The sequence below is a fragment of the Puma concolor genome, chromosome D4 (assembly GCF_028749965.1).
Source record: "Puma concolor isolate L17-30 chromosome D4, mPumCon1.1.hap2, whole genome shotgun sequence".
Lineage (NCBI taxonomy): Eukaryota > Metazoa > Chordata > Mammalia > Carnivora > Felidae > Puma > Puma concolor.
In genome coordinates, this window is record NC_141679.1 from 33,119,521 (window position 1) to 33,132,358 (window position 12,838).

General features: G+C 36.8%; 1 protein-coding gene across 21 annotated transcripts in view; it reads left to right on the top strand.

The window, feature by feature from the left end:
- KDM4C (lysine demethylase 4C) overlaps positions 1 to 12,838 on the top strand; it is a 440,224-nt gene that overhangs the window by 280,850 nt on the left and 146,536 nt on the right. For 18 of the 21 annotated variants that reach the window (XM_086685236.1, XM_086685237.1, XM_086685231.1 and 15 more), the window contains 3 exons: positions 724 to 800; positions 2,203 to 2,251; positions 8,001 to 8,059. In XM_086685236.1, coding sequence (XP_086541362.1) covers positions 724 to 800; positions 2,203 to 2,251; positions 8,001 to 8,059 — 185 coding nt within the window. The remainder of the gene's footprint in view (positions 1 to 723; positions 801 to 2,202; positions 2,252 to 8,000; positions 8,060 to 12,838) is intronic. The other 3 variants (XM_086685246.1, XM_086685247.1, XM_086685248.1) reach the window with 1 other exon arrangement.

Consider the following 12,838-nt stretch of genomic DNA (forward strand, 5'->3'; position numbering starts at 1 on the left):
ATCACATTTCTGTTATTTTCTCTTTTATTTAAGTGTTATGGAAATTTGATATTAAAAATTACTTCTTTAAATCTTTTAAAACCCTTTGAAAGAAAGTCAGAATAACACATGTTTGTTGGTACTGTATAATTGCTGCTTATATTTGCATCATCAGCTATCTCCTTACACAGTTATTTTGAGTCAGACATGTAACTGAATAGACAAGTAGAATTGAAGATACCCCTTCATCACTAACCGTGAATTGTGCATCCTCTGTCCCTATCACTGAAATTAAAACTAATTAAACATTTTTGAAATGTAATTTTAAATTACATTAATTTGCAAAATATGTCCGAGTTTATTTATTGTGTTATTTTAAAACTTCTTCAGATTTTGCTTCATGAATTGCAGCTTATTTTGAAATATGTTTTGTACGAGTAAAGGACTGGACCCAACAATTTAGAAATTTACTTATTGCATCAGTATCCTTTGATAACTATTATGAGCATTTAGTAATAATTACGACCCATACTCTCATGTTTCCTGGTGCTGATCCTGTTAGTTATGAGGCATGAGAACCAGAAGTATCTTTGAGACAGCCTGGTTTATGTTTTGTTCTAAGCAGTGAGAATCAAGAATGGTATCATGGCAAGTAATTCCGATTTTATGTATTCAGTGCTAAGATGTATAATATTGCCAAAATATGAAAGACCTAATTCATGGATCCATTCTATTATATTATAGGTTGCTATGGTATCCCTTCTCATGAGATCTGTGATGGATGGCTATGTGCCCGGTGCAAAAGAAATGCATGGACAGCAGTAAGTGGCCTATTTTAATATATTCTAACCCCTCTTCTCACTCTGACCACTGTGGACACGTTTAAATCTAGCAATAAGGTAAGGCTGTGCACATGCTTTTGTGTGCACTTCTACACTTACCCATCTTTCCAGTCTTTTATTTTCAAATCATCCTTTCTGGTGGCTCTGTTCATCATTGAAATATTAAATAAATTTCTAGGTGTCACTTCTCTACTCAGGAGCCTACAGAGGTTGCCAGTTCATCAAAGCAAGTCTAAAATATTACTTCATTTTCTGGCGTAGCTCTATTTTGCAATTATTGAAAATGTATTCTAAGTAACAGTCAAGGTGAGGATTCTTGCTGACCCCTAATGAAACCATGCTCATATGTAACTTTTCCATTAACATGAGGTCTTTCCCCCCGTTATTCATTCATGCATTCATACTTCAACAAACTTTGGAGTCTGTCCTGTGCTAAGCATTACCATGAACTTGAGGCAGAATCTTTCAAAAATAAGATACCCCACTTGGGAGACATAGATTCCTTCTCATTTTAAATTGTTTTTCCTGATGAACCTGTTGAAACTTTAGCTTACATCCAAGCATTGAGTTCTGCTCACCTGTTTTTTCACTTAATCTACCCTGTCACCTGTTTTTTCACTTAATTATGTGCTACCTTGATATTTCTTAAAAAATCTCTTTCAAGAACTATCAGGCATTTTTGAAAGTTAGGACCTGTTATATCTCAACATTGTACCCTCACTCTTGATCTCAGAGCAGATTATTTCAATTGCAATAGTAGCATTTGCTTTATTTCTCAGTGATCTCCAATGACAATGAATTAAATTTCTTTGCAACTAGAGTTAAAAACCTGATGGACAATATAAGGAAAATGCCTTACATGATGAAAATTTATGTCATGATATGTATGTTTAGCTCTCAGGGTTGAAAGAGACATATGGTGACTATAAGTTAAACATGTCTGAGAATGTCTTTCTGAGTGATTTTATTGCTGGCATTCACTTTAGATAGTGAGGGGAAAATGGGGGAAAGTATGGACATTCTTTATAGCCCAAATAATCTTATCTATTTGGTGTTAGAGGTACTATCTTCTATTTAAGAAGTCTTTTATTAGTGGGCCCAGAAAACATTTTAATATTTCCTTTGATGCGATCATTATGTTAACAAAAACTATGTAAGTGTAGAGTATCTTAAAATTGGCCAGAAAGTCCTGCTGTTATAAGTGTATTCAATTCTTGTTTACCACGCATGTGCTGTGTTTATTGTATGAGCCAACATAACGCTTTGTAGCATCAGTCTGGCCAGTGATGTCCTCTCATTTACCCTGAAGTATAGGTTTAGAGATTAGAGATATTCTAACCCAGTTCACCAAGGTGTGAACAATTCTCTGTTTCATCCACAGTTACTGCTTGACTCCTGGGCTTACACACTGAGCAGTTCTGTTACCCAAGGTACTATTGTCTTTGCATGGCAGAGCCAGGGCCAGGCCTAAGCCACCCACCCTGATTTTAAGGCTGCTTCTGATTGTGCTGTTTTCCTTTAGCATGTCTTAAGAAGGAAATACTACATCAATAACTCTTTAGAACTGATTTAAAGCTTCTATTTATGTTAACCTCTCACAACCTTGGAAAATATGTCTTTTGTGTTTTAATTTTGATACCATGTAAATCTCTTTCAAATTGCAATAGAAATTGAAACTTCTTATTTTAAACAAAGTTTAGTTTTCATTCTTTTTTGAGAGAGAGTGCACGCAAGAGAGCACTCCTGCAAGCATGCACAGGGGAGAGGCAGAGGGAGGGGGAGAGAGAGAATCTTGACCAGGCTCCATGTTCAGTGTGAAGCCTGACTTGGGCCTCAGTCTCACAATCATAAGATCATGGACCTGAGCTGAAATCAAGAGTTAGACTCTTGACTGAGTCACCTCGGTGGCCCAGAAATGGAAATTCTTGAATACAATTTTACAATGATATTTTTAGACCCACTTAATATTTCTAAGTGGAAATGACCCAAATTCACAGTGAGCCAGTTGTTTTTTCAACTTACCTGTTTGAGTGAATTTTGTCTAGGAAGCTCTATTCCTACTTTTTTCTCCCTAGAAATCAGTGAATTGCAGTTTAAGCATTGCAGAGAAGTAACTGGTAATATCAATATTTTGGCTTTAACTCCCTTATTTAGTATGGCTGTGTTATAGTTAATTTTTAGCAGACACGTTAAGTATGATTCTTTGGGGTTTGTGGCTGGAATGATTGCATTTTATTTATTTAGTTTATTTACGTATTTGAGATGGATGAAGACAGCATGAGTGGGAAGGGAGCGGAGAGAGGGAGAGAGAGAGGGAGAGAGAGAGGGAGAGAGAGAGAGAATCCTAAGGAGGCTCTGTGCTGCCAGCACAAAGTCTGATGTGGGTCTTGAACTCACGAACGCGTGAGATCATGACCTGAGCTGAAACCAAGAGTCAGATGCTTTAAGCTTTAACCGAGTGAGCCACCCAGGTGCCCCTGGAATGATTGCATTTTAAAAGTATCCTTAGACCTGACTTCTTCAGGAATCAATCTCACATTGTCAGTTTTAGGTTCCAGAGGAGACTTACAGCTCCTTTTAATGGAGGCTCCAAAGGAGCTGATGGAGATCTAACAGTGCAGGGGTGGGTCAGATGATATTTCATTGCTGGTTTGTACATCACTAACTCTCATTCCTAACTATTTTGTAGGATTTTCTTTTTAAATATACTTTGTGAATGTAAGACTTATTCATCATGGATATAAAATATTTCAATAGCATATTTTGCTTGGGATTTATATTTATGCAACAAATGTGATTGTTCCAGCTAATTCTGTTCCCTTTTATGATGAGTATTTTACACATCTGGAGGCTAGAAAGAACGTAGCCTGAAATACCTTATATTTATCTTTATAAGGTATATGTGAAAGTTGACTGTGGTTCTGTTTTTTAAAGATTCATTTTAAAGAGTTCCCATATGACGGATGAATGAATAAAGAAAATGTGGGGGGTGTATATATATAGATACACACTGAAATTTCACATTCAACCATATAAAAGAAGGAAATCCTGCCATTTGCAACAACATAAATGGACCTTGAGAGCATTATGCTAAGTGCAATAAGTCAGAGAAAGACAAATGCTCTCATTTATATGCTGAATCTTAAAAAAGCACACTGAACTCATAGAAATAGAAAGTAGACCGGTGATTGCCAAGGGTGGGGGGTACTGGGGGCAATAGATAAAGGTGGTTAAAGGGAACAGACTTCCAGTTTATTCTGGGAATATAATATACAGTATAGTATTTATAGTTAGAAATACTGTAATGTATAGTACTACACTTGAATATTGCTAAGATCTTTAAAGTTCTTGCCACAAAACAATAAATAAATAAATAAATAAATAAATAAATAAATAAATAAATAAATAAAACAAACTATGTGAGGTGATGATGTGTTACCAAACCTTATTTTGGTGATCATTTCTCAATATGGAAATAAATCATCATGTTATACATTTTAAACTTACAATGTTATATGTCAATTACATTTCAATAAAGCTAGGTGGAAAAGGAGACTATAACCATAACTGTATCATAGAGTTAAGCATTAGTAATTTAAATTTTGGAAGTAAAGGCATTGTAGGGATTATTTCATCTGTTCTGAATTAATTCACTTATTCATGAGGAAATTCTCTTAGCATTACAAGGTTTTGTCACTGTCCACTTGGGCGAGGTAACTGAGGACTTATGCAAGGCTGGGATCAGTGCTCACAGACCAGCCGTCTTTTTATTTACCAATTCTAAAGAGGAGCATTGCTCTGGCCCCATCTGTTCTGTTAGATTTTAAGTAACCAGAATCCAGAACTTTGTCTCATTTACCTCTGTAGCACCCCTCACACCTGGTGCAGTGTTGGATCATTTCTGAACAGGTGAAGCATAAAGTAGGAAGGTTGTGATTGCAGCGATAGGGACCAGACATTTATTTGTGGCCTTTAGTGCTCTCACTGTTTCCAGAGTTTTGCTTCAGTACTCTCTGTGTTTCATTTTGCTACCTTTTCTTTATCCGTTCATGTCAATTAAAACAAGAAAGAAGAAGCTGTATTGCAGCTTCAACTGAATGTATTGGTGGAAGAGATTAGTTACAAATTTTAGATTGCACCCTAACTTGGATTCTAGGATCCTGGCTCTATATCCAAATTCAAATGAAACGAAATTAGATAAAGAACCACCCCTCCACCCCAGCCCCGCAAATACCTGTCTATCCTCAGATTCAGGTTGTACGTCCAATTGTTCTAATAAATAACATTGCTTTGTACCTATTTTTCTATTTCAGTACTGCTCAGGTAAATAGATACAACTATCTGAAAGCTACCTTTAAGTTTATGGCTTAAAACTCAACTGTATTGGATTATTTTATTTTCAGTTCTGTTTTCAGCCTTTTTGTGACTATTTATAAAACTCATTTTGGAACAATTTTTACTCTTTTATAGTATCACTTGAGAGTACATGCCGAACATTATCAAGGTCTGTAGACTGTCAATACTCCAATTCTATCATGTATTTCTTATTACTTGAATTCTTAATGTGAATCTAATCACTTTTGATTTAAAATGCTATAGTTTGTCTCCAATGTGTTTATTGATTTCCACTGAATAATGACTACAAGTTACTACTAATTAAAAATGCTAGTATTCTCACTATAAAAATACAGAATTTGTATTGTTTTCATTCAGGTTTTTCCCCAACCATTTTATTTTTATCCCTATACTGAAAAAAATGTTTTGAGTCTGGGTATTTCTGTGAAATACCTGAATATTCCTTTAGGGCTACACTTCTGATTTATGAAGAAAGATGTTAGTTATTTGTCTGGAATAATAACCTAACTACTATTATTCTAAAATAACCCATGTGCTTAATATTATATAGAGTAAGAATAGGATGTTCTATATTATATTTTGAAGAGTTTATAAGATAGAATTTTAAAGGATAAATAAATATAAGCATGTTAAAGAGGTTAAAAAGGAGTATGGATAAGATTTTCTTTTTTTTTAATTTAAGGATAATGTAGCTGTCTGGTGGTTCTTTCTTTCTGGGAAATTTAGGCATTTCTTCAGGGACCTTTCCGGGGGCAGGGGCTATGAAGTTTTGTTTTAGTGCCATAAATGGTGAAAACTGCATGTGAAGATTGGCAACTTATCATGGAGAGTCACATCATACTCAGATTTATGACTCTGACAGATCATGAGTTGCCAGCCTTCTGTGCTTGGCAGCATTATACCTGTACTGTAGTTTTCCATCTTAAGTGTGAAAAATTTTAAATAAAGTATATATCATTTATGCTGTGTCTTATTAGGGAGCTTTTTTATGATCTTATATAATTCTTGGTGGGCAGGGTTGACTCAGTAGCTCATATACTTATAATCTAAACAAAACCTAAATTAAAGAAACATTTTAAAACAATGTAATGAGAAGCTTCTACTAGAGATTATGTCAAAGGTCTCTTCTGACCCTAAAATCCCTTGATTGTGTTGCTTTGTGTTTCCATTTTGCTTTAATTAGCTTTCCTTTAGAATTGGGAACCTTCAAGAATACTAAATTTATTGTGCACTTCTTAACCTAGTTAGAGATGCTGAGTAACAGAAATAGTATAGGAATGGGTTATTATTGGCCGGATCAGTATAGTTTTTATGAGCTAAAGGAAATTTTTAACAAATCAGTGGCTTCAAGGCCTTCATATAACTTTATCTGCCTGCTGTTTGGAATGCATGACAGTTTGCATTATCTTCTAAGTTCTTTTTTTTTTTTTTAATTTTAGTATATTTCACTATACTTAATTTAGGAGAATTTGCTTCAATATTTTTATTTGAAATTATAAAAAAAAGTAGCTGTATATTATATTCTTGGGTGAATATTGCCATTTTATCAAAAAAGCAGATTTTGTAATGAAAAATTTAAAAAACCCTTTAGAGGTTGGAATTTTCATTCTGTTTAATGAAATGCACAAACTTGGTAATTGCATGCATTTATTATCTATTGAAAAGCATTTATTGTACTCTGTAGAAGTTGTATATGTGTAACATAACATTCTGGGTTTTTTCCCCCCAAAATGGTTTCAGGAAATCAAAACCCAAACATGAAAATGTGTTTTCACATTTATTCACTGTGCCCTTTATTTCTCTTATTTGCTTGTTTTTAAAAATGGAGTAACAAATAGATATGAGCAAGTTATACCTTGATGACCATTTGGAATTTGCATTTCCTTTCCTTGTAAAGAATGGAATATGCAATTACAATGATTAAAGATAAACATTTTGGTGTTTATTATTTTACTGCTTAACTGTAAGTAAGTGATATCAATAGATGGGTAGTGGTTGCTATTCATGCCCTCTGAACATAGCTATTTTATTTGACTTCTGAAAGAAAATGAAGTCTTTTTTCTGCATAAATCATAGTCACAAAGTTAAAGTATGGAAATTCCTAAGGTAGTGGTATCTACAAAATTCACTCCCATGGTGTTACTAGGACTTGTAGACTGAAGAATCTAAGTCATTTGTTGAAATGCATTTGTCTGAACTCCTGATCTCTGGAGTGTACCTTAGTCTGCCAACTCTTATATCTCAGGTAAAAATGATCTACCTCTTAGAAATGGTGGCTCTTCAGACCTTTGGGAATGATGAAGTGCCTACCTGTGTACCTTTCTCTTTACTCTGCTTGATGATTGGTGGGTGGAGGAAGGTGGTTTATTCGGTAGTCTTTGGTTCCTACATTGCATTGAGACTGGGTCCTATAGATGGAGGTGCATCTATTATGAAACAATCCTAATTTAGCTATGTTGAATCTCAAGTAGTGTTTGCCCTCTCTCTAAAGTAGGAGTTCTCTTTGGGTGGATATTAGTAAAGAAAATCTGTGTGTATAAGGTTTATGTTACCTTTACCACATAACACAACCCTTATTTCCCCTGTTTAGCTCCCCAGATATATAAATAATGGTATTGATAATAGATGTTAGAAATTACTAATAATTATGCTCTTAGAATTCTTTCATTTTACAAAAAGTTTTATTTTTCAACTTTTGACCTACAAATTCAGGAAACTCTTGATTTAAATATAAACTAATATAGGCAGCATACAGTTTCCATAAAATGTAATACTGGCAGGACTAAAGAATTCTTTATCTGTCTCAAAAATCTCCTTTTACAGATAATGAACCAGGGTTTGAGAAAGTAAGTGTTTTACCCCCAGGATCGCCTCACAATATGGTAAGAGAGCCTGGATTCATGGGACTACTCAAGTCTTCAGATTTCCAGGCCCAGACTCTTTTCTTCTCAGTTGTTTGTTTTTAGAGTGAGAAGAAGGCTAAGCAATTGGCCAGTTTTTGAATAATGTTTTTGAATGATTTTTGTTTGTTTACATTGAAAAATAATCCAGCATTAACTTCTAGTGTAATTACACTATAATTAGTTATCTACTTAATGTAGGATAATTAGCATTACTGGGTGGTTGACTAGAGCAGTTTCTTTACTTTTTCATATTTACTTTAGTTTCTGCCCATAGGACCTTCCCCAGAACTGGATAATCTCCTGAATCCAATTTCCCAACTGACAACAGCATTGACATTTTTCTTTTACGAAGAGCTCTGAAGTGGCTTTGTAGATCAGAGACATTGATTTTTAGATCAGATTGGCTTATGGCCTTGAGAGGTCATGGTGGCGCTGCTGCTCTCTGTGATGTGTTTTATGCTGTATTTTTTTATTCCATGAGACACTGTTAAGACCAGGTGATGGGAGGCTGTCAGCCTAAAAAGCTGACTTTGATCCTCATATACAGTAAAACTGGTAAGAAAAAAGAAAGGCTCCATTCTTGTTAAAGGCAGGGCATTTACAAGTGAGCACTGGCTATTTGTAGACAAGTGGTTGCTTCTGTAACTGCTCCTCTCCATTGAGGTGTCCCTTTAAGACACTAGGCAGAACCACACGCTCCCATTTGAGGGAATACATTCGGGTTCACAATGACCTCTTGCCTCCTGAAGAGGCAGATTATTCTAAACAGCTGTGGCCTTAACCCTTGGCTCACAAAGGCCAGGGTGATAATTATTATGTTACTTTAACCAAACAGAACAGCACATTTGAGGATATCAGTTATCCTGACAGCATAACTATGATGTGGAGGCCTTCCTGTTAGGGACCTTCTTACAGGCTAAAAAGTAAAAAATCATTTTTTTTGTACTTTCTTCTTCCTTTCAATAAACATCATTCTTCTCCCTCCCTCCACTTGGTAATGAGAGAAAGAAAGTCTACATAGCTTATTGTAAGTGGAACTATATTCATAAATAGCTTCTTGATTGAGAACAAATGCTTCATTAATCTTAAGTGCTTCAACCAGAGAGCAGAAGTAAAGTCAGGAAGAATAATGACTGACATTATGGGGAGCATAGCATACTGTACTACATACCAGGATGTGCATGCCCAGAGGTCACTGGGCTACAGTGCACATCTCCTTAGCAATGAGGAAGGGGATCCCTAGGAAGAGTGGAGGGGAGAAAGTAAGTTCAGCTTGAAGTACTTTGCTCAGGTTCCTGGAAAGACGATTATGTAAATGCATTAAGTTTCATGTAGATGACTTCTGACCAATTTTAAATTATAGAGGTGTTTGTTGCCATTGAGCATGTATCTGGCCTGCTACCAGATAGGTGTTCTGTCAATCTCAAATTAATTTTTATTTTGGTATAAGCAATGCTATGAGAAAGATGAATCCAGGGGGGAAATGAATTTGAAACAGAGTATGTATGACTTTCTTTTCTTCTGTTATATTCCCTTCATACACATGGTTGTATGAGACAATGTGGTAAATGCACTCCCACTCCCAGGTTTCCTTGTCTAAATCCCTGGAACCTATGGGTGTGTTTGTCATGTTGCATAAAAAATGGAATTATGGTAGCAGATAGAATTAAGGTTGCTAATCAGCTGACCTGATGGTATCCGGGTGCACCTGGTGGAGTCACAGGGGTCCTTAACTGTGGAAGAGGCAGAAGAGGAGGTCAGAGTGAAGTGAAATGAGAGGCACTTGATGTGCTTTGCAGATGGAGGAGGGCCATGAGCCAGGGTATGCAGTCCACCCATAAAAGCTGGACACGGCAAAGAAATGCCTTCTACCCGAGAGCCTCCAGATATGAATGACCCTGTGGACACCTTGATTCTAGCCCAGTGAGACCCATTTTGGACTTCTGACCTACTGAACTGTATAAATTTGTGTTATTTGAAGTCATTACGTTTGAGGTAATTTGTTATTGCAGTAATAAAGAACTAATACAGCATTCAGTAGAATGACAGCCTTTAGAAAGAGTCGTTCATTTGTTTTCACTCTTCACCATTTGGCATTCCACAAGATATGTCCGTTTCCAGTGTCTTCTCCCAATCTGAGGCATCTTGCTCAGACTGCCTTCTTCTGTGTTACAAGCCCACACTCTCTAGTGCCTGGAATCCAGCAATCCTTTACCTCCCTGTGACATGGGATTTAGTAATGCTCCCCGCTTTTCAGTCTCTCCCTCCCCTCTTGTCCTTACTTATCTTTTTTGCTACTGTGTGTCCTTGCACACACTTTCAGCTCTCCAGCTTGCTAACTTTGTTATTCTCCCAAGATAGAACTCAACCCTGGTAAAACCTGTTATCTATCTGCTCTGCACCTGCACCCCTGCAGCTAAATATGGCTGTGGAGAAACACCCAGCATGCAGAGTGCTTTTGCTTTCAGTTTGTAACTATTGATGTGTCCTCATGGTGCCAGTAATTCATGCTGCAGTCCCATCACACATTCCCTCTACCACTCTCTGGCTTGACTGTTTCATACCTCTGTCACCTGAAACTTCCCATCTTCTCTCCCATCCTTACTCTTACCTTGCAAACACACTTTATATTTTACTGAGCAACAAGAAGCCATCAGTGGAGATCTCCAAGTTTCCACCTGCATCATATCTACAGTATCTCTGGTCCTACCTACACTACTTGCTCTCTTATACACACGACCATAGTTCCAATAATTCATCCCTTTCTTTCCCATACCAGCAGGGTTCCCTGTCTAGGTAATTCTCATTATCACCCAAACAAGCTGTTATTTCTCCCATTTTCAAATAAACCAAGAACCTTCTCTTGATCCTTCTTCCCTACCAGCTCCCACCCTCTCTCTCCATGTCTCTATGTATAGTAACACTCCTTAAAAGATTTGTCTTTTATTCACTCTCTCCCATTCTTCCCCACTTCTCTCTTAAACTTATTCCAGTCACAGGCTTTGCCCACGTTTTTGTAGAAACTTCGGGTCTTTTAGTGCTATCAGTTGGCCTGCCTCCCGTTTGAAGCACTGTTTTCCTTTGGCTCCCAGGACAGTGGATACTCCTGCTTTTCTTCTTCCTTTACCAGTCACTTCTTTTCCTTCCGCAGAACTCAAAACACAGGCCTCTTCTCTCCACCAGACCACTTGGTCATCTCATCCGTGTCATAGCTTTGATGGTTTTAAACAGCAGCTAGTCATTGATGGTCTATGTATGTCTGTGTCCACTCAGCCTCTCCCCTAGGTGCAGGGCTGTATGGCCAACTTCATGACCAGTGTCTCCTCTCACATGCCTGATAGATAGCTCAAGTTCACCATGTCCCACACTGAATTCCAGATCTTCTTCTCCCACAGGCTTCTTATTTCTAGGCTTTCCAGCTGCTGAAACCAAAATCTCTAGGGTAAGTTGTGGTGCTTTTCTTCTTCTCATACCCATATTTGTCTAACAGTAAATCCTATCTTGGCTACTTTTAAAATGAATCTGGAATTCTCACCACTTCTTAATTGCCTCTGCTCGTACTACCCAGACTGATCTACTCATTACCTCTTTCCTGGATTATGACAGTAACCTACTAAGTTCTCTTTTTGTTTCTAACCTTTTTTAAAAAAGTTTTTTATTTCAATTCCAGTTGGTTTACATCTAGTATAGTATTAGTTTCAGGTGTACAATATAGTGATTCAACATTTCCATACAACACCCAGTGCTCACCACTACAGGTGCCCTCCTTAATACCCACAACCTATTTCACCCATCCCTCTGGTAACCAACAATTTGTTCTTTATAGTTAAAAGTCTTTTTCTTGGTTTGTGTCCCTTTTTTTCCCCCACTTTGTTAATTTGTTTCATTTCTTAAATTCCACATAGAGTGAAATCATATGGTATTTATCTTTCTCCAACTGACTTATTTCACTTAACATTTCTTACTTCTGCTCTTGAACCTTTATTGTCTGCTGTCAACACAGCTATTGGGATGACCCAATTAAAATGTAATTCAGATGATGTCCTTGCTGTACTCAAACCTTATAGTGCCTTGCCATCTCAGAATAAAGTTGTTGCCTTTTTTCATGGCCTGTGAAGCCTTGTCAGTTATTCCCCCTTTTAAATTTCTGATCACCTTTCCTATTAGAAAAGGCCAAAATTTTCTGGCATCACCTTCCCTTTGATAATTCCATGGCCTGCTCTCATAGCACTTAACATCCTCTACCATCTAAATAATGTTCTGATTTAGTTTGTCTGCTGTCCCAGCAGAAGGTAAGTTCATTGAGGGTGGGATCTTTATCATTCACTGCTGTTGCCCAGTGCTTAGAACATGACAATTAACCAAAGTTTGTTGAATGAATATATGTTTTCACTTATGGTACAAAATCAATGTGGGCATTTAAATTGGAGAATTCACTTACTAGTGTGAAATTCACGAGCCTGTGGAATTTCCATTCAGAAGATACCAGCAGAAAACCAGTCATGTAATTTCCTTAATCACTTAGAATTCATGCCCATCCTGTCCTTTTGTGAGATCCCATCCTCTTCTCAGCTCTGATAAATGAGCCACATCTCCAGAAATGGTTCTTCCATGTTTTGTTGATCAGCACTTTGTAAACTAGCTTTCCGTTAATGTGATTAATTACTCTTTGTTTTCCCAGCTCAGGCAACCCTATTTTATGGTTTTGCATTTCTGTTATGAACATGTCAGATAAATAAGGGTGTAGGGAGGTACTTC